The following is a 20401-nucleotide window of genomic DNA, read 5'->3' as shown; positions in this document are numbered from 1 at the left end:
GTCAGTCGGTATTCTGTTTTTGCCTTTTATGACTGTTTTACTGTATCAGTAAATTACGGTTATTTCAGAAATGTTGTTGAGGAAAAACATAGCTCACTGGTATACGTAAAAGTACTTGGTACTGTAAACATTAAGTATAGAATGTACACAATAATTTTTTATGTTGATTATAATCATGATTAGAAGTAATTCAGACCGTTTGGATTTAAGGTTTAAGATTCAATTTGCACAATGCCACCGAATGATAGAACATAAATTCGATTTATTATACGTAGTATCTTTATTTTGTTATTCAAGGAAGATGTATATGACACTTCTTCGGACTGCATGTTTATCCTTCATTTGATATACATTGGTTTCAGTATTTATTTTATACTACTAGATAAAATACAAAAAGAGAAGTTTAGTTTCAGACATCGTATACGATTCATACACTCCCAAACTACCAACATTGCAAAAAAACAAAACTAAAAGTTTATCGAAGTATCAAATTAACTACCAACATTTTCATAATGAAGATTTGGCATTTTGATTACAAGCTGAACCATTTGCAGTTGAAAGGAACTCCTTTGATGCATACAATTCATTCAGTTGTCAAGATTTATATTTATTTAATGACATCCGATGAAAAAAGAAATACTTTATATTTTCTACAAGTTATTTTCTTTTCATATCCAAATTAAGACATTTCTGATCTTTTTCCGGAGTTAATATAGACAACAAGAATTTAAAATAATATTTTTGGTAATAACAGACAAACCTGTCTAAGCGACCATCTGTAATCAAAGCTAACCTGTCCCAAAGTACAATAAACAAAATACCCCTATTAAGTGCACTGTATGTAAAATAAGCCTAAATATAACGACAACCTGTCTTATGTGACCATGGATTTGCTCTCCATAGGAAAGTAATTTAAGACAGGGTCAGCTATATATATTTGTATTTTTATCTCAGAATCCATTTTAAGAAATAATTTTGTAAAAAAAAGACATTGTGCAACTGGTATAGCGATAGATAACCAAAACCATGTTGTGTGTAAATCGTTCGTCATGATTTGTGACATGACATTTTAATTTTTGAAACCTTTGTCTTAAATATATATGCAATGTCCGACTTTGGTAAAAACAACACGAACACACACACAATATACATATATCCATGGGACCAAATTGATACAGGGAGGATAATGTAAGTATAGAAGGGTCTGAAAAATTCCCGACGATGTTAGAACTGTCAAATTTGCATAGCAAATTTTGATGGTTCCCTACGTTGGACTCGAACTCGTACTGCTGTGACATCTATGTCAACACCGCCTGTACAAAGTCCAGCCCCCTAGACCACATATATATATATATCATATTTTAACTGTGTATATCTGCTCTAATACGTCTTCGATGAAACATTATTTTCATTTATTATGAAAGGACTTACCTTTATAAGGATACTGACTATTTTGGAGAGGTCCAATTTCTATAACAGTCATTTGGTCAGAACCTAATGAACAAATGTCTTTATAAGGATCAACTAATGTCATATTGATAATCCTACTGTTCACAGTCTTGTATCCAGCCGCCCGATTAAAGCAGTCAGTATTATTTTTTAATTTCTTCACAAATCCTGTTGCAAGAGCACTTACACATATTAACAAGGTTGACAAAAAATGCAAATGTGCTCTGAACATTGTATTTCCTATCATATCACAAACGGAAATAATACTGCTATATATCTATCTTCTCTCTCTCTAAACAATGTTTGTTTGAACAAATCTTTATTTTACAGCATCGTTGTTTTTTTTTAAATGCTCAAAAACCTTAAGGATTTTCTGGAGATGTATGTTTGAGTCGATGGTGTCAAGAATAATTCAGAAATATTGGAATTTGACGATCAAGCACTGTGGAAAACTTTTCCTTGATTAGGAAGGTCATGTGTATCCAATACTTGTTGCTTTAATTTCCAATACAATTGTTGCGCCCGAGAAATAAGAACAGGATTGATTCGATTGATTGAAGGATTTTCCCTTAGTATTTTAAGTCTATGATTTGCGTAACAAATCATGCATTTGGTATGTGCTTAAACCTTGTAAATAGATTATTAGTCGTTAATTAAAAAAATATATATTCAAGATAAAAACACAAATTCAAATCAAATACGTATTTCATATTTCAGTATACATTCGAGTATGCTGTACTCGTTTTCATGTCTGCAACTTTAGAACAATATATTAAGGGAATTCAAGATTAAAAAAATAAAGTATATACAACAAGTACCCAAAACCAAAAATATCGACAAATAAAGCCAATTCCTATGCCGATAATCTATACTGAGTATGTAAAAGGATATACATAAAGTACTTAGGTTTAAACACTGTTTTCGAGAATAAAAACAAACAAACAAACAAAAAGCTATATTAAAACAAATGATCTAACACATTAAACGATATATATATATATATAACGTCTAAGAATGGGACGACTATATTCGCTACACATCTCAATCGGATTAAATTGATACAGAGAAGGTAATATAAGCTTATAGAAGGGTCCGAAAAAGTCCCAACGATGTTAGAAGCGTCCAATTTGCGATGCAAATTTTCAGTCGTTCCCTCCACGGGACTCGAACTCGTACCGCTGTGACATCTGTAGCAACGCCGCCTGCACAAAGTCCAGCGCTCTAGACCATTCGGCCAGCTAGGCTATATAAAAATATAGCTTTCGCTGACCGGGTCATTCCTCCGCGTAGGATTAATCTAGGCTTGTTACTTCGTACACGATGTATGGTAGTACGGGACAGCTCATCTAGGTGTTATTATATATGATAGAGGATCAGGTTAATGATGCATGTCACACCAATTTAATATTATACATCATCTAAGAATGTGACGACAATTTGCTACACTGCTCCATCAGATCAAATTGATACAGGGAAGATAATGTAAACTTATAGAAGGGGCTGAAAAATATTTCCAACGATGTTAGAACTGTTTAAATTTGCGATGCAAATTTTTAGTCGTTCCCTCCGCGGGACTCGAACTCGCACCGCTGTGACATCTATGGCAACACCGCCTACACAAAGTCAAGCGCCCTAGACCACTCGGCCAGGTAGGGTATATAAAAATATAGATTTCGCTGGCCGGGTAATTTCTCCTCCGGGATTAATCTAGGCTTGTAACTTCGTACACGATGTATGGTAGTAAGGGACAGCCCATCTATGTGTTATTATGTAGGATAGAGGATCAAATTACTACTTTATAGAGATAATAGTTTTTAACTATCTTTGCCTTCTCATAATTTCAAATTCTGGAGCAAAATTAACGAATAAAAGTATGACACAGAAAATTCACCATTAACATTACCATACATGACTTATTTGTCATATGACAAATTGTTAAGCGTAATACATTTCACATTTATTGGATATTAGCGTCCACATTGAGGTATTATTAAGAATTGTTACAATGCTTGTTACTTTATGTTTTATATTGAGTTGCTAATTACGTTTTGTAATACAAAAGGGAAGAATAGCGTTGCAATAAGAGGAGTACTTTGTAGTTTGCTAAGAATGAAATAGATAGAAAAAAATGACAGAGCCGTAATAGCATTATTCCCAGGGGATATTACTAATAATAACGTCTGGCTGTTTCATTTACATAAAGGTGAAATTGTTTTATTGACAATAAAATATAATGCAGAGCAATCTAGGAATAAGTATTTTGTCGTTCCGTTGAGATAATATAGATTTGTCAATGTCCGAAGATTAAAAGCTTAATACATTTATGAAACACGATGTGATACATTTTTTCATCCTTTATTGAAATTGCCAGATTTTTTGGGATGTAGTTGTGGGTTTCAAGAGTGTGGTCATAAACATTTAGCATTGCTCGTGTCGATGATTTCGAAATGTTGTTTGAGGAACTTGAAGAATTGTGTTTTTTCCAAAACTTTGTCTAATATTGATTAGAACTATTGGGTATAGGCCCAGTTGAATTTTTAGATTTGTTCTCTAGTTACGCTTTAATGAGCCTTTGTAAACACACTTTGTTATATAATGATTTTAAGTTCAGATGTTGACCGGGTATTGCATATCAACATTTTAGTAAATTATATAGTATCCAATTTGATACTAAAATAAAGATATTTTGCAAAATAACCAAGGTTTCCATAAAAGCCGTATATGAACCATATCTGCAACATTGTTCATTAGAATTCGTTTATACGCTGGACTATAGTACACATGTATCTAAGATGTCAAGATGATATCGGGTATAATATGTGAATATTTATTATTATTTTTTTCATTTATTTCTAAAGCTTCGACGTTAGACAGTACTTGTTAATCAAGTTAACATTGCTTTGTTGGTTCTTATTGGTATAAAATCAATATCCAACTTTTCAAAGTAGAGCGTTGCAAGAAGTAGTTACACGAAAATAAAAAAAGTGAAGCAATATACTCATAAAAAGTATATTTTTCTATAATTTCCATAGGCTAAGAAAGTCTTGTTATGTGGCTCTGTGGTTTCACGAAAATGGTTTTAAGCTACCATCCAAATACATAGAGATTTGTTATTTACAGAGCGTTGAGTTTAGTATTAAAATCAGAACATTGTTCTGTATAACTATACCGAAAACAAATTACAGTTTATGTTTCTACATGATAATTATAGAAGAATTTGCATTGCAATACAGCATTTCGAGATCACGGATGTAAATAATTAAATGAAGAACGGTTCAACTATCATGAATCAATATGCAGAGGAAGCTGTCTAAACAAACTCCTTTTGTAGTTTATATATGATAAAGTTAAGACAAGTGTAATGTTTACAAAGGTTCAAACTGAATTCGGGAAAGTATTTAGTATTTCAGGGTTTGGTTTAAGGAGGTAGACATAGGGTAAGGAACACAACTCTTACAAATCATTGGAACGTTTGTATTCAGCATTTTACATCAAGCTCATGTAAGCATCAAAGTAACTTGGACTATTTCATTTTGTTTCAAAGGAAAGCTTGAAAAGCTTAAGCGAAATTGAATAAGATACAAACATATCACTGATTTTAAGAATTGCGTCCCATACTATATGTCTACCTTCTTAAACAGGTTTCACTATAAAAATACAGATATTGAATACATATATCGATGTTTATGCACATTGCTTTTGAGTATTCATATATTTGATTATTTAAGCAGAAGACAGTTCATACATCTTACGCAATATCGGTAGACAGAACAACCAAAGAGAATAACAAAATTGATCAAAACGTAAAAATTGTCAACAATATGAATAGCTCTGATTAAATGTTCTGTTTAATTAAGTATCATTTACCAATTCGCTGCTAGTTTGATTAAGATATGCTCCTGATGATAAAATGCATGCCATGGTCAACAATTGCTATATGCTCAGCGAAGAAAATGTCAATTATACATACATATACCATATATATATAGTTTTGCGTTCTCATGCTTTAAATATGACTTTCGAGGGATGAAATTGCGTTCTCATGCTTTAAACATGACTTGCGAGGAGGAAAAAGTCATCTACTTTACAATAAATAAAGTTACTACTGAAGCTAAAATTTATGTATGGTTTTATATAACCAATAAAACAACCCTTCTAGGAATTCATCAATTTCTTGAGAAGAAACTTGTGTTTTCTTTTGAAAAGAGGACAGGAATACATTAATCATAAGCAACAGAATATAATAACACGTTCAGACAATTCTCAAAAATCGACATTAAAATGAAGCAAGACATATAAGCCCAATTTCCACATTATCAATGGTATTTTTTAACTAACTGTTTTGTTTCATTTATATAAAAATAACAAACTGATTGCCTCGATCAAGACTACGTATTCTCTACATCGGAAGTGATACATTAAGCGAGGAAGATAATAACAAAAATGTACTAATAATGGAAGACAGTGCTATGAGAGAGATATTTTGACTATTTCTATTTCAATTTACTTTGATTCTGTACAATTTGGGAGCACTATATATTGGTAATCTGTACTTTTTTTTCCTTTGATCTTGTTGACAGATATTTTTCTATCTACCGTAAACGAAAACATCGGGAGTGATTATGACGTCATTAGACCTTTTCAGAGCTTGAATGAAACTGATTGTGGTCGCATTACAAGGTGTTTTGCTTAAAGTACGTTGAAATGATCAAATGAACTATTATTCTAAATTTCCTCCGTTTTTATTGTTTTTCTATGACAGACAGATCATGACAGACATGTGCACGCGAACGTATCTGTCATAGGTAAAATAGCAAATTGAAATGTATGTTAATATATTCAAATTATTCAAAAACCTAAAAATCAATACGATAACAGTATTTTCGGGGTGACAACTGTTAAACTCACGTGCTTTATCAGCGCTCAGTAACACGACACATACGTTATGCAAATCATTCATTGACCTTCATGATAGTTCCTCATCTTTAGGTTGTAAAACGGAAGAAATACGTGCTTACACTTGTCACTCATTGAAGAAACTGGATTTCATCACTCGTGTGAGAAGTTCGTCGTTTTTTATTTGTCCTGCTTCGCTCTATTTGTCAAAAGACGGAGTTTCTCACACTTATAATTATTTCGACATATTTAATCATTAACAACCACCTAGAAAATCTCCATTCGGTTTATAAACATGCTTTCAAACAGAATTGATCCGCCCGGGAGGATTATATTGTACCAATCTAACTGTCTCAGAAAGCCGATTGATTGAAAACAAAACAAAAATAAATGATAATTTGTATTTCATTGAAATTAAATGAATGAAGTTGGCTTTGCCATAAATAAATTATCAATAAATATTTGAAAAAAAAATTGTGACAAAGAGTAGTCAAGGGAAACAAGATATGCGATACACGATAGCACTATTTTTTCGACAAGCGCTGAATACCCATAATGCAAAATGAAATTTTGAAATATAAAACTAGAATTTTTGTTGAAAACAAATTCATTTTTTTATTAATTATGCGTTCCATTTCATATCAAATAATACCTTTTCTATTAATATTACAATGTCAGTCTATCAATGGCATCTGAATCATACTATATTTTAATCATGAAAATAATCAAAATAGTTGAAACACGGCAATAGCGAATTTTGTATGGAAAAGAAGGCCCGAGGTTCAGTCATAGATAGACCTGTCATTGAATTTCAATATAAGCCTATGTTATCAGAGCAGCGAATGAGTGATTTAAAATAACATATAGTCATCCTTCTTCGTGGATGCATGAGATAACTTTTGATTAATATAAAAAAAATCAAAAGTATACAAATTTGTTTTGGCCTGAAAAATGCTAATTTTAATAGCAAACACGAGTTCTTGGCTCATTTGCTTGACAACATTATTATCTCGTAATTCAGGTGAAAATATAAGTATTTTGGCTGAATCTAATTACTCTTAATTGGTAAAAAAAATCCGAAATATATGTTTTTAGTCTGTATAATGCCAATGAACATGTCTAACAGTTTTTTTAATGAAAGGTATCAAAGCAATAACATTTCTCAAACTTTTTGTAAAAACATACCATACTTGGAAAAATGTAGTACTTGAGGTGGATGGGATAACTCTTAATATGTCTTAAAATCATTCATGTTTTTATTATTTTTGTCCAAAAAATGTCAAATGTCACAAGACACAGGATTTCGCAATGGAAAGTTTTCAAAACAGAACTATGTCTCAACATTTCTGTAAAAGACATATCATATATTGGGAAATGTGGAACTTCAGGTGGATGCGATAACTATTTAAATGTCTAATACTGAGAAAGTGCTAATATTTGAGGGTATCAATTTTCGTGATGAAGGGAAAAGCACAAGATCGTGGATTCTTAAATACGTGGTTTGGATGAACCTGTCATACAATTTAAAGTAATTAATTCTTTTCGTTAGGAATCATGTCTTGTGGTTTGCAACGAACAATAGTGCGTTTACAGTTATCCAAAATGTCTGTTTTTAGTCGGAAAAATGTCCATTTTCACTGCTCCCGGGATATTACGAACTGATTGAAAATTAGTATAATACAATTTTACAAAATGTTCGTAAAACCATATCATATTTGAAAATATGCATTACTAAAAGATGAATGGAATAAATCTTTATGTGTCTAAAAATATATTGTTTAAGTCTAAAAATGTTAATTTATTCTGCACACAGGAAATTGCGAACAGTTTTTTTTCTGGTTTGAAAGTCATCATAACAACATTTTTGTAAAAAATTATCACATTTAAAAATTTCCATATTTGGAAAAATGTAGTACTTAAGGTGGATGCGATCAATCTAAATATGTTTGAAAATCCAAAAAATATGTTTTTAGTTCGAAAAAAATATTAATTTTAACTACACACGGGATATCGCAATTGAAAGTTATCAAAGCAGAAATTCTACACTTTTTTGTAAAATAGTTATCATAATTGGGAAATTGTAGTACTTCAGGTGTATGCGGTAACTCAGTATGTCTAAAAATCCAAAATATATGTTTTAGTCTGAAAAAAAAAATGTCAATGCACACATAATATCACGAACAGTTTTTCTTTATTGCAATCGAAACAACAAAACATTTGCAAAAATATATCACATTTCGGAAAATGTAATACATCCGGTGGATGCGATAGCTCTCAATATGTCAAAAAATCCTAAATGTTTTAGTACGAAAATGTAAATTTTCACTGCACGTTAGATTTTCTCAATTGAATTATCATAACAACACAATGTTTCCAATGTTTTGTGAAAATATATCGCATTTGAAAAAAAATGAACTATTTCAGGTGGATGTCATAACTTTCGAAATATCTAAAAATTGATGATAAGTAAAACAAAATGGTAATTTATACTACATGTAGGACATTGTAAACAATATTGCTGTGTTAGAGGTCAGCAAGACAAGAAACTTTCTTAAAAGTTGGGTAAAATAAATCCATTTTTTAAAGCTATAATGTTGCATTTCGATTCATCTTGTTTTCTCTCAAACCCAATATTTCATATTAATTGTCCGAGAAGTTTCATTGTACATAATATTTGAATTCACTTACAATATTTCTTTTCAGTTTTGTGGCAGCTGCAATAAGTGGTTAAATTGGTCCAGTGGTATTAAATCAAATTCACAAGTAGCAATCACGATACACGATTTACGTTACACAATGAGCTAAACACGATGTACGATATACGAAAGAAAGGTAAGTTTACACGATCGAGTACTGTAGAAAATAATACTTCTTTAAAACAACATGCATTGTATAATGTTTCTACAAAAACGCAACAAATATGGATCGCTTTCCAATTATGCAATTAACTTCGAAAATTAACTTAAGAATAGTTGTTATTCTGACGAGGAATTCATTAATGGTTGAATCATTGCTATAACATGCAGCAAAATTTGCAATTAAATAGAAGGGAACATGCCATTAACAATGCTTAATTTAAGTTGAAATTTTTACAACCGAAGTAAAACAAAACTTTATGGTTGATATCAGATCCATGAAAGTAATTAGGTTACACTACTTAAGAAGGTAGACCTAGAGTAAGGGACACAACTCTTACAAATCATTGGAGCGTTTGTATTCAGCATTTGACAATCTCATGTAAGCATCAAAGTAATTTGGACTGATTTCATTCTGGTTCAAAAGGAAAGCTTGAAAAGCTTAAGTGAAATTTAATATGATATAAACATATCACTGATTTTTAAAAAATTACGTCCCATACCCTAGGTCTGCATCCTTAAATCATATGACCTGATTTGTAGTTTCCATTAAACAAATGGAACATTCAACATATTAAAGAAGAACGTATTTGTTTTTATTCTTACTCATTTTTTTTTTAATTTTCAGCCGTGCAGTATTGTTGTTTGTAGACGCTAGTCTAACAATTTTAATAAAAATTTGCAATTCCGTTTCTTCCAAAAATATTGGTATATCTTTATAAATCTTTCCGTCAGAGTTCTGAGAACAAGAAAAGACCTTTATTTTATTTTATTCCATAATGAGATATCTACGTTGTTTTTTTAAGTGAACTCATGTTATTCATTAGACTCACCAGGTTTTTTTTTATCATACTATACATGAGAAGCACAGATATTTCATTAGTTGTCTATTCCTCTAACAATGACATACTTAGGAACAATATAGGTTTGTATTGGCAGTGATGACTTTAGGAAATTACAAAATAATTACGTCTGGGGACTTCATCAGCATAACAGATTTTATTGTCTTCTAGACCCAGTGATAATTCAGGAAATTGTTGATAGCGTAACCAGTACTCCTGGCTAGTTTTCTTATGTTTTTTTAGACACAATTGCAAGTTTCTTATGTTATTATAGCATCTTGCAATACTGATATGGAGGAATTTTCTATCAAGCAACAATTGTTTGAGATATTTATCAGACTAACAGCCGATTCATATAATAGATACTTTACTATATTTTTAATATTATAAAACTGAAGATCGCAGAATTTTTTTTTAATTCCCTGTATAACATAGATAGAACATGTTTGCTCTGGATTAGGCTAGGCTTTCTGTTTCGGTATATTTGGTTTATCGCAATAGTCCTTTTTCAAATGTACTGAATGCAAGCCATTTTAGCAAGTTTTTCAAAGGGACATTACCCGCCAACACCCGACAACCTGGTTGGCGGTCTCATTGGGGAAATGGAAAACAGTAAGGATTTCGCATGGGAACTCGGTAAGTACCCGGATGGTTTGAAATAATTCATTTAAAAGTATTTAGGTGTTTACCGCGGCTCTTATAAATTGAATATTTGAATTTGAAGTCTACTGCTGTACATTGCACGAGTTTGACCGTAAACCAGTCTGTCGGATGACAAATATGTAGAAAGTTACTCCCCTTTGCTTAAAACGAAGCCAAAGTCGGGAATACGAAAAAGGACTATTCATGTATACACTTAATTTTGGGTTAACATTATATTGCTGCTGGTAGGTTACTCCTTCAAATACATGTACAGCATAACTGAATTTAAATACTAACATTAGTGGTATTTTGTATTTTGTTTCAATTGATTCGACACAACCAACCTAAAGAAAGAGTAATCCAGGAAACAAAGGTTATAGAGGTAATCAAAAGAATGTGACCAGACATGGAAAACAGACATACCCAACAAAGAACATAAAGTAACTAAAATCATGCATACAAAATAACAAAAGCAAACGAGCAACTCGAACTCCACTAAAAACTGGGAGTATGGACCAGGTGCACCGGTAGGGTAAGCGTCCTCTGCTTTTTTTGGAAACACCCGCCGAGTTGCTTATAAAAAGGAAAGTCCGGGGTAGACAAACGAAGAAAGGAAAACTATGACCCGTTGATGATGCAGATGGATACACCATAACGATCCACGAGTTCATGATGACGACCATAAAACTTCTGTAGTGATGACTTCAATCTTGTAGCAACATAACCCTGTTCCAAAAGCATATTTGTTAGAGTTCTAGCGCGATACAAAAAGTCTGCGTAATTTCGGCAAGCTCTGGCATAACGTATGAGTTGTGATATGAACACTCCATACGCAGACATATATCTCATTAATAGTTAATTAACTAGACATTTTATACAGTAAATGAATAGATATGAATAAACGTTGATTTTAGAAGAAAAATATTCCTACAAACAGGAGCGGATTGCATGTAACTAGTAAGTAATAATGATGACAAAGAATAAAATGTCAAAAAGTTAAAACACACTTAAAAGGGTCAGCTCAACGTATGCTATTTAAAAAGGAGTTTGTTTCATCTGATATAAAACAGGAATATCTTAAACAAAGTTATATATTATTTAAGGTGGTAGACCTAGGGTAAGGGACACAACTCTTAAAAGTCATTGGATCGTTTGTATTTACCATTTTACACCAATCGTGTGTAAGCATCTTATTTACTTGGATTCATTTTATTCTGCTTCAAACAAAAGCTAGAGAGGCTTTGGTGAAATTAAATACACTACAAACATATCACTGACTTCATGAGTTATGTCCCTTACACTAGTTCTACCTCCTTAATATTATATTTTTAGCTACGTTTAATAGTATGGGAAAAAATACAAATTAAAAAAAACAATAATATATATCTGCAAATACAATTAAAACATGTCCTCGGTGAAGTCCTCATTTGGCCATTGTTATTTAGCCGTTTCAAACCGGAAACAGCAGGACGAAAGGACGTGATATAATGCAAACAATTATTAAAACAGTGAAAGTACACAATTCATAAGAAAGATAACTATTTTGACTTGAGATGTATTTTTCTCATAGTTTCATACTAATAACAACCGGTGTTTGCAACATTTGCACTGGTCAATGTGACTATATTTACCATAGAATGGTTTTGACGTCAACTGCTACAAAATCGATGTAATTTTGTTCTCTTTTGTTCTTTTCTGTTCCCATGAAACCAATACGAAGAAAATATTCATCTATAACAATTGAAATAATGGGTGTAAATATATGACAACGGAGATATGTTTGTCATCCGTTTTGTTCTATGACTTATCATTTTTGTCAGGCAAGACTCTTTGATTGTTTTATCCGTCAATACATTGTAGTCAACACTGACACTAAATCAATATTCCTGTATTAAGAACAGGAAAATGTCAGAAATAATAATTTGTTGAAAACATACATGGTACACCGACTCCTCTAAAGGATCTTTTGTAGCTTCGTCATACATGGAAGAATTATTATGTAAATTGAAGACGTCCGTATGTCTCACAAAAATCACACAAAACAAAAAAGCATTGAATATAGCTTTGAAGTAAGTTAATATTCTAAAGAAAACCCCTTTTAGTAAACCGCTGTGTTGTTACCTACATCGTGTGTATAGATCATATATGTTTCTTTTTTTTTTAGGCTTTCAGTGTATTTTGACCAATATTCAGTACCGAGTCTTCAGATAGTAATACATTATAAGAAACGTATTACATTTTTGGTTTCAGCGAAATATATAAATATTTACATAAAACTAGTGATTCATACATGTCTATTATTGTTTACATTATATAATAGTCTCAGCGTCTACATCTGACCGATTGAAAATACATTTGATGTTATTATGCAGTTTATTATTGATATATAATATAAGAAAGAGGATTAATATGTTTTCTCAATTACCGTAGTAATATATTACTGGTAAAATGACTATTATGTCTTATCAAGCTTGACTTCGTTTCAAATAAATTAGTTAACAGCAAATTCAAGGGTCAGTGATGCATACCTAATATCCATTGCTTTGGCTGCTTTACAAAAAAAAAATGAGTTATCTCTCTTTCATCTTAACACATAACACATGCACGTGAATTTTGTTATTTCCCTGGTGTTGTCGGTTTTGAAAGAAGTAGTCAGATTCATGAACGGCAAAGTATTCATCAAACAATGATAATGTTTAGGAAACGCATTTTTTATGACAGTTTCTAGTTTTTTACTCAACAAAATTTACGGCTTGTGATGTGTATACAGTATATAACATTAATGAATGTTTTCGAGCATCTTACAAAGTGTAGATGTATAGAAAAGTGTGTTACTTTGATAACGTTAATTTATATAGATATATCACATCTTGAATATAAAAAAACGAATAAAACACAAAAAAGTAAGAATTTCTCTATGACGAAAAAGCTTTTGGCAAACATTTGCATTGTAAGCTACACACACACAAAAAATGATTTAAGATTTTTATTTTTTTTTATGGAACTTTGTAGTCCGCAAATAGAATCAGATTTGTTAAATTTATCATTTGTTTTTTATTGTGCAATGTATTTAGATTCAAATGTAAATGACCAATCAATAGTTTCGTTTTGTGTAGTCAATACTGTACTGTGTTAAATTGTAAAACTTTGCAGTTACGTGATATTAAAATTGTAAAGATCCTTTCCATTATTTTTGCATTGGGAGTTATTTTCAATAGTCTATGTTAATGAATTAATTTGAAATAAATACTGTTATATGATTGGTTAGCATAATATTGTCATATCTCAATGGATAAAAAAATATTGACACGCCCCTATTCAGTTAAATTCAGTGCTACTTTTCTCAGGTTTAAAGATAAAAATATATTTTAAAATTAATTTATAAGAATTGGCTATGATAAAAATATAAACATTTTGTCATAACATAACATAAATTTTCCATGTGCATATTGTTAATTTATCATTGCCAATTCTTAAACCTTAAGTTTAAAATCATTAAGACGAACATTATTTTGCATTACCATGAAATCTAAAAGAGTAATCAAGGTTATAGTGGTAATCATAAAGAATGTAATCCATGGACAAAGACCAGACATGGAAAACATAGATTGAGTTTACTTTCTATACATCAATTTATATATGCTTGCCATATTTTGTACATTTATATTTGAGAAATGCAGTTAATAATTTAATGACGGTAAAGAAAGTGGATTTTGATTTGATCTAAACCCTGTTGATGTAGAAGTGCTCCGTCATTACATTCAGTTTTGCAAATTGGGGAGAACAACATACGTCAGCCAGCTTTACGCCAAAAGGAAATACTATGTGCTATTCTAGACTTCTGGCCTATCATGAGCATTTTACTTCCTCAAATACTGGGCGATACAGAAGGAAGTCGAAACGATGCTCTGGAAACATCTTCGCCTTATAAACTGTCCATTGGCTGATAATGAGAATGGCGTTCATCTGTCAAAAATAGTATATGACTTGGCATTTTAGATTTAAAATGTTTAGAATGATCTCTGTGTTTTAATGTTTAGGTTTGTCAGTAAATTACGTAATTGAAAAACCCACCAAACAAACGATGTTTTTTAGTCTTCATATGCTATACTTTCACATAACAACAATCTTTTCTGCATTCAAATCTGTACTTTTAAGAAAATCATATATTCATCTCCCAGTGAAATCAACCAAATGAAGCCAAATCAAGAACAATAACTCTTCCAAAGTGCACATTTCATGTACAGTCTATATGATTTCTATCTCTAAAGCGCAACAACCTAATGAAAAAATAAGACTGGTTATGTGATGAGTAACTGTTTATAAACAAGAAATAAGACTGAATTCGGTGGGTTTTTAACATGCATAGATCAGTTTCTGTCTAACATTTATAAAGACTGCTACTTAAAGTAGTGATAAGTCATACAACTATATGTACATGTACCGTTAATAAATAAAACCATAATTTAAAACTCATTCAATTATCCTGACTATTTTACACCTTATTCCAACAAAGACTATTTGTACGTTTGGAAGGCATAATCAAACAGGATTATATGTAGACCATTACGTGACATCATGCGTAATAATATGCACAAATCAAAGTTATAAAAAAATTCGTAATGGTTTAAACAGAAAATTGAAATTCGCTCTAGCTTTCCATTCATCAATCAACAATTTAGAACCCAGTAACAAAGTAATATAGCATTTTTTATCTTCGGCTTAAAGATTAACAGTGCTAGTGGATGTGTTTTTATGACATGAAACCATGTAACTCCGACGACAGTTTTATTGTACATATAAACATTGAAAACCTGGTTTTACCAGCAGCACAATGAAAGGTTTGATTGTTACTTATGCCAGGAATCAGTTAGTGAGAAAGGAACATATCAAACTAAGACGTACTCATTTCATTTATACGACTCTATAGATGCAAATGTTTACCCTGGTTATGCTCAGGTATGGGAGGCTAATACAGGGGAATAATTTGATGATTTCAATAATCCATAGCATTGTGCGTTATCATCAATTAAAAAAATGTTTTTTGGAAGCAACTTGGGTCAGCATTATAAATGTCTTTGTCGGAAGAACTGGACATCGCATTGTACAAAAGCAAATCGCGGTCTCTCTGAGGGAAGGAATGGATTACTGTTTGTTTGTTTTGTTTGTTGGGGTTTAACGTCCGAGAAGCAATATTTCGGCTATATTCAGACAATGAACATGAAATGGATGATCAAATGAACATGACATGAAAAAAAAGGATGGGTCACAAGGATAATAGGGTCGACAAATTTTGATTGCCACTGGAAAAAGGGTGGGTGGGTGGGTAAGGTCGGGCAATTTAGCCTCCAGTGGCGGAGCGCAAAGGTTCCTACTCCTATCGAATACCACAGCAGGGAATGTATTACAGGAATGGATTACAAGATTACAAGATATGGCAACCAGTATAACCAGAAGAGAATGTCATATTGAATCGATTGCGTCAGATATATATTTCAGAGTAAAACTGCAATGGATACTGTCGTTTTAAGTCGCAGATCATGAACTTGTTTACACATTCAATCATTCCTAGTTCTTTGCGTAAGGCTTACTCATGGTGGACCAAAAAGAAGTTATAAGAAGATAAAGCGCTTGAAACACTGAACATGTTTTATTCCAATAAATTAAACATGTTCTGTTCAGGGAAACATCCTGTGAAGATTTGACATTAGAAAGCATCATAACTTGCTGTAATTTGTGCCTCATATAATGTGCTATGGGCAGAAACTATTTAAAACACTATTTTGTTCCTTCATTTGTGCTACAAGCGTTGCAGTGGAATGAACAAAAAACAAAAAACACAAAAAAAAACACAAAAAAAACACAAAAAAAAACCAAAATGTTGTTGACACTCGTGTGCGATATAAACGGATAATAATCAAATAAAAACAATTGAAATTATACTGTCGTAATAATGTTTTATTCATGGCTTATTTGAAACATATTATTTAACGAAGAAGATGTGTTGATGGAAGAATTGCATATGTAGTAAAAAGTATTTCGGAACTTACCATATCAGAAGTCATTGATCCGGGTGTCAAAAGAATAGAGCTGCAGCAGCACTAAGCTTGTCGTAAAAGGCGACTAAATAGTGCTCAGAACCCTAGCGGCGCTCTGCCCACAGAGCAACTGGGATGTGTGCCCCAGGTGGTGGAATGGGGTACCCCTGGCGTTTTACATGCTGGGGTTGTAAGGCTATAATACGGGAAACCTGATTACAAACCATAGTGGTGCACCGTGTTGGGAAAGATGCCACGTTCCTCGCACGTTAAAGAACCCTACTGTGGTATTCTCCCGGAGTAAGAACCATAGGGCTCCGCCACAGGAGGCTAAATTGCCAGACCTTACCCACCTCTCCCTATTTCCAGTTGCAATCAAAATTTGTCGACCCCTTTGTCCTTGTGTCCCATCCCTTTTTCATTTGATCATCATTTCATGTTCATTTTATCATCAATTTCATGTTCATCGTCTGAATATAGCTGAAAATTTGCTCCTCGGACGTTAAACCCCAACAAACAAACAAACAGAAGTCATTGATACATGTAGAAATGAATTTCCGCATGCATTGCTTTAAATAGAGACTTCTGCAATATACATTTCATATGATTGATTGTGATCCTGAGTTTACTTCACACAATTTATAATTGACCTTTTTATGTCTCTAAAAGAGATGCTTTTTTCTAACATTTCACTATTTATATGGCTATATCAAGAATATAATTCTAATATTTGTCTGAGGTTTCAGAAGTTTGTTCAATTAAGCTTGATTCTACCAAATCATCTGTATGATCAGCTCAGACATCATAGAAAATGCATTGATCCTTATTTAGTATCATTACTTCATATTTTTGACAAAAAACTAACACGCGGTATTGTGTTTCCACTTCAGTCTCATTTGCTTCCACATGTCCCGTGGCACATTCCAGTTCATAAAAAAATTAATATAGATTCCTTGTATGTTCGTTGCTGGTTGTTATCGTTACATATTTGGGAATTTTATCAGTTTGCTACAATCAGATGAATATGTTGAGCCGTTGGGATACGGTGTTTAAGATAAAGTCACATTTGGTCCAAATAATCACTTAAATTTTGGAAGAATATGTTTACAATCACATAGTTATCTCTTGCTAGCGGGACATAATTTGAGAAATAAATTTTTCCCGATGTTAGGTTAAGTAATCGAAACTCATTTTATGTCTGACAGTGTTTGTGAAATGAAAAGGTACGTAAGATAATAAATGGAATTAATCCTAATGCATCTTAGCGATGTGAGAAAATGTGTAGGACATACCTTAGAACATCGAAGCAAACGTTCTTATGAATTATCTTTTTTTTGTATTTAGACATAACAAACTATCCCAAAACGAGCTTTACCTAGTGGTGATCTGCAGAAGTTAAATTGTTTGTTCGGTCATTGGCTTTTTGTGGATGATATCGGCAATTATACAGCATCTACCATATTTATATTTATGGAAGTGTAAATTCGAAATCGATATTAAGTATCTAAACTGGAGTCAATAATAAACTTCAGTTATGGGCAAAAGTCATGCCATGTAGCAATCTGTAAAAGACACAAAATTGAATGAAATTAAATAATTCGTATTAAACGATAATCAACTCAATGTAAAGAAAAAAAATCTTAAACTAATAACAATGACCATAACAAACATCGACAACCACCAGACTACTTGCTTGAGACAGGAATATAAAGTAAATGGCGGGGTTAAACATGTTTGTGAGAGGACAATACAAGAAGAAAACGAATTATAAAAATCTGTAGAATTCGGAATTAACTCTTTAGATTGATAGAGAATACTAACACTCTAACAAATAGGACAAAGGACAACAAGCTGTATCCATCTAGGGAAAGTACTTGTTCTTTCTGTTAGCTAGTTCACAATCCAAAAGCATCTGATAAGCACCCCATGTTTACTCAAACAAAACAAAACAAATACAATAAAAACATGTACAAAAGGATTATGTAAAAATATATCATAAAATGTTTAAGTACAGCAAGCTGTAGTAGATCTTTCTGCAAGTGTCAAGATGAACATAAATGGCGTTCACATCTATATCATAATAAAAAGTAATAGAACATCCGCTTCCTGTAAGCTCTTATGTTTGGAACTGTGAGAAGATAACTTAATAAATAGTTAAACAATAATGTTTATATTGTATTCATTTTTGTTGCATGACCCATCCTTATTTTGACCATTTAAAGAGTAATTAATGGAAACAAGGTTACAGCGGTAATCAAAAGAATGTAATCCAGGGACAAAGACCAGGCATGGAAAATAGACACAAACAACAAAGAACATAAAGCAACTAAAATCATACAAACAAAATAACAAAAGCAAATGAGTAACTCAGACTCCACTGAAAACTGGGAGCATGGACCAGGTGCTCCTATCGGGTAAGCGTCCTCTGCTTTTCTAGCAGCATCCGCCGAGTTGCTCATAAAAACTCAAGTCCAGAGTAGACGAAAGAGGAAAGTAAAACATTGACACGTTGAACAAATCAGTTTTCATGGCTCAGATGGATACACCGTAACGATCCACGAGTTCATGATGACGACCATAAAACTTTTGTAGTGGTGACTTCAATCTTGCAGCAACATAAACCTGTTCCAAAAGCCTATTTGTTAGAATTCTAGCGCGATACAACCATGGAATATTGATATGAAATTGAACTTGTATTCTCTATTTTCCAAAACCAGTATCGAAATCCAAAAGGTTAAGCGTTGTATCGTTTCGAAAGTTATAACATAAAAAAGTATTTTTTTTAGATTAACCTTGCTAAGTTATAAAGATAATTCATTGAAAAAAAATATTTCGTAAAAATCTCGGAAACCGTTTAAATAAATCAAAAACAAAAACCTGTATATTTTTAAGAAAAAAATGCAATAATATTGACAAAGTTTCAAAAAGTTTCTTTTGTGCCCTGTGTAGTGTTTAAAGGGAAACTATCGGATATCGGTTGTTCCCTTAAAACTTCTAAACTGTAAGTTATATAACTTTGGACCCTCACTAAATGATGTTCAATTTTATTTTGTATGTTTAAGTATATATATTGTGTATATGTTATTATTTGGTACATGTTGTTACTTATCATTATCTAAATTGTACAAGTAGTTACTCAGCGAGAATAGCAATAGCGTAAACAATATACATTCCTCACACATTCGATAATTCAGGCTTGCATTTTCGGATTCACATTGCATCCTATATTAAAAAGACAATACATTCATAGCATATGAACTAGTGATGTTTGATAATATTACTAGATGCATAAGAAGTCGAACATTTCATTTTCAATGTTACAATGATAACATGATTCCAAATTGATTTTTGTAAGAATCGTCTAAACCTTCAAGAAATCACAATTCACACTGTAACTTTTTTAAAGACTACGTCGGCAAAACAGGGGATTTTGAAACCTTAGAAGACATGCCAGGAGTAATTAAGGGAACCTTGATTCTCGCGAAAATCAAAAGAATGTAATCGAGGGGAAAAGACCAGACATGGAAAACAGACAAACACGACAAAGAACATAAAATAACCAAAATAATACATACAAAGTAGCAAAAGTAAATGTGCAACTCGGAATGATAAGTTAAGAACTCGCACTGTACCTATTTATTTGATCTTGAGGAATATGTACTTGAAAAAAGAGACTTTG

General features: G+C 32.1%; 1 protein-coding gene across 2 annotated transcripts in view; it reads right to left on the bottom strand.

Annotated features, from left to right (window-relative positions):
* The window catches only part of LOC148602764 (ferric reductase 1-like), a 31447-nt gene extending 29477 nt beyond the window's left edge, over positions 1 to 1970 (bottom strand). For both annotated transcript variants that reach the window (XM_088551961.1, XM_088551962.1), the window contains exon 1: positions 1432 to 1970. In XM_088551961.1, the coding sequence (XP_088408087.1) occupies positions 1432 to 1696 (265 nt within the window). In that variant the 5' untranslated portion in view covers positions 1697 to 1970. The remainder of the gene's footprint in view (positions 1 to 1431) is intronic.
* Between the last annotated feature and the right edge of the window lie 18431 nt (positions 1971 to 20401).

This window comes from Perna viridis, chromosome 11, assembly GCF_037379345.1.
Source record: "Perna viridis isolate PV_CMFRI_1.1 ecotype Kerala chromosome 11, ASM3737934v1, whole genome shotgun sequence".
Classification (NCBI taxonomy): Eukaryota; Metazoa; Mollusca; class Bivalvia; order Mytilida; family Mytilidae; genus Perna; species Perna viridis.
The sequence above is the reverse complement of the archived record's forward strand: the minus strand, read 5'-3'. Positions and strand labels throughout refer to the sequence as shown.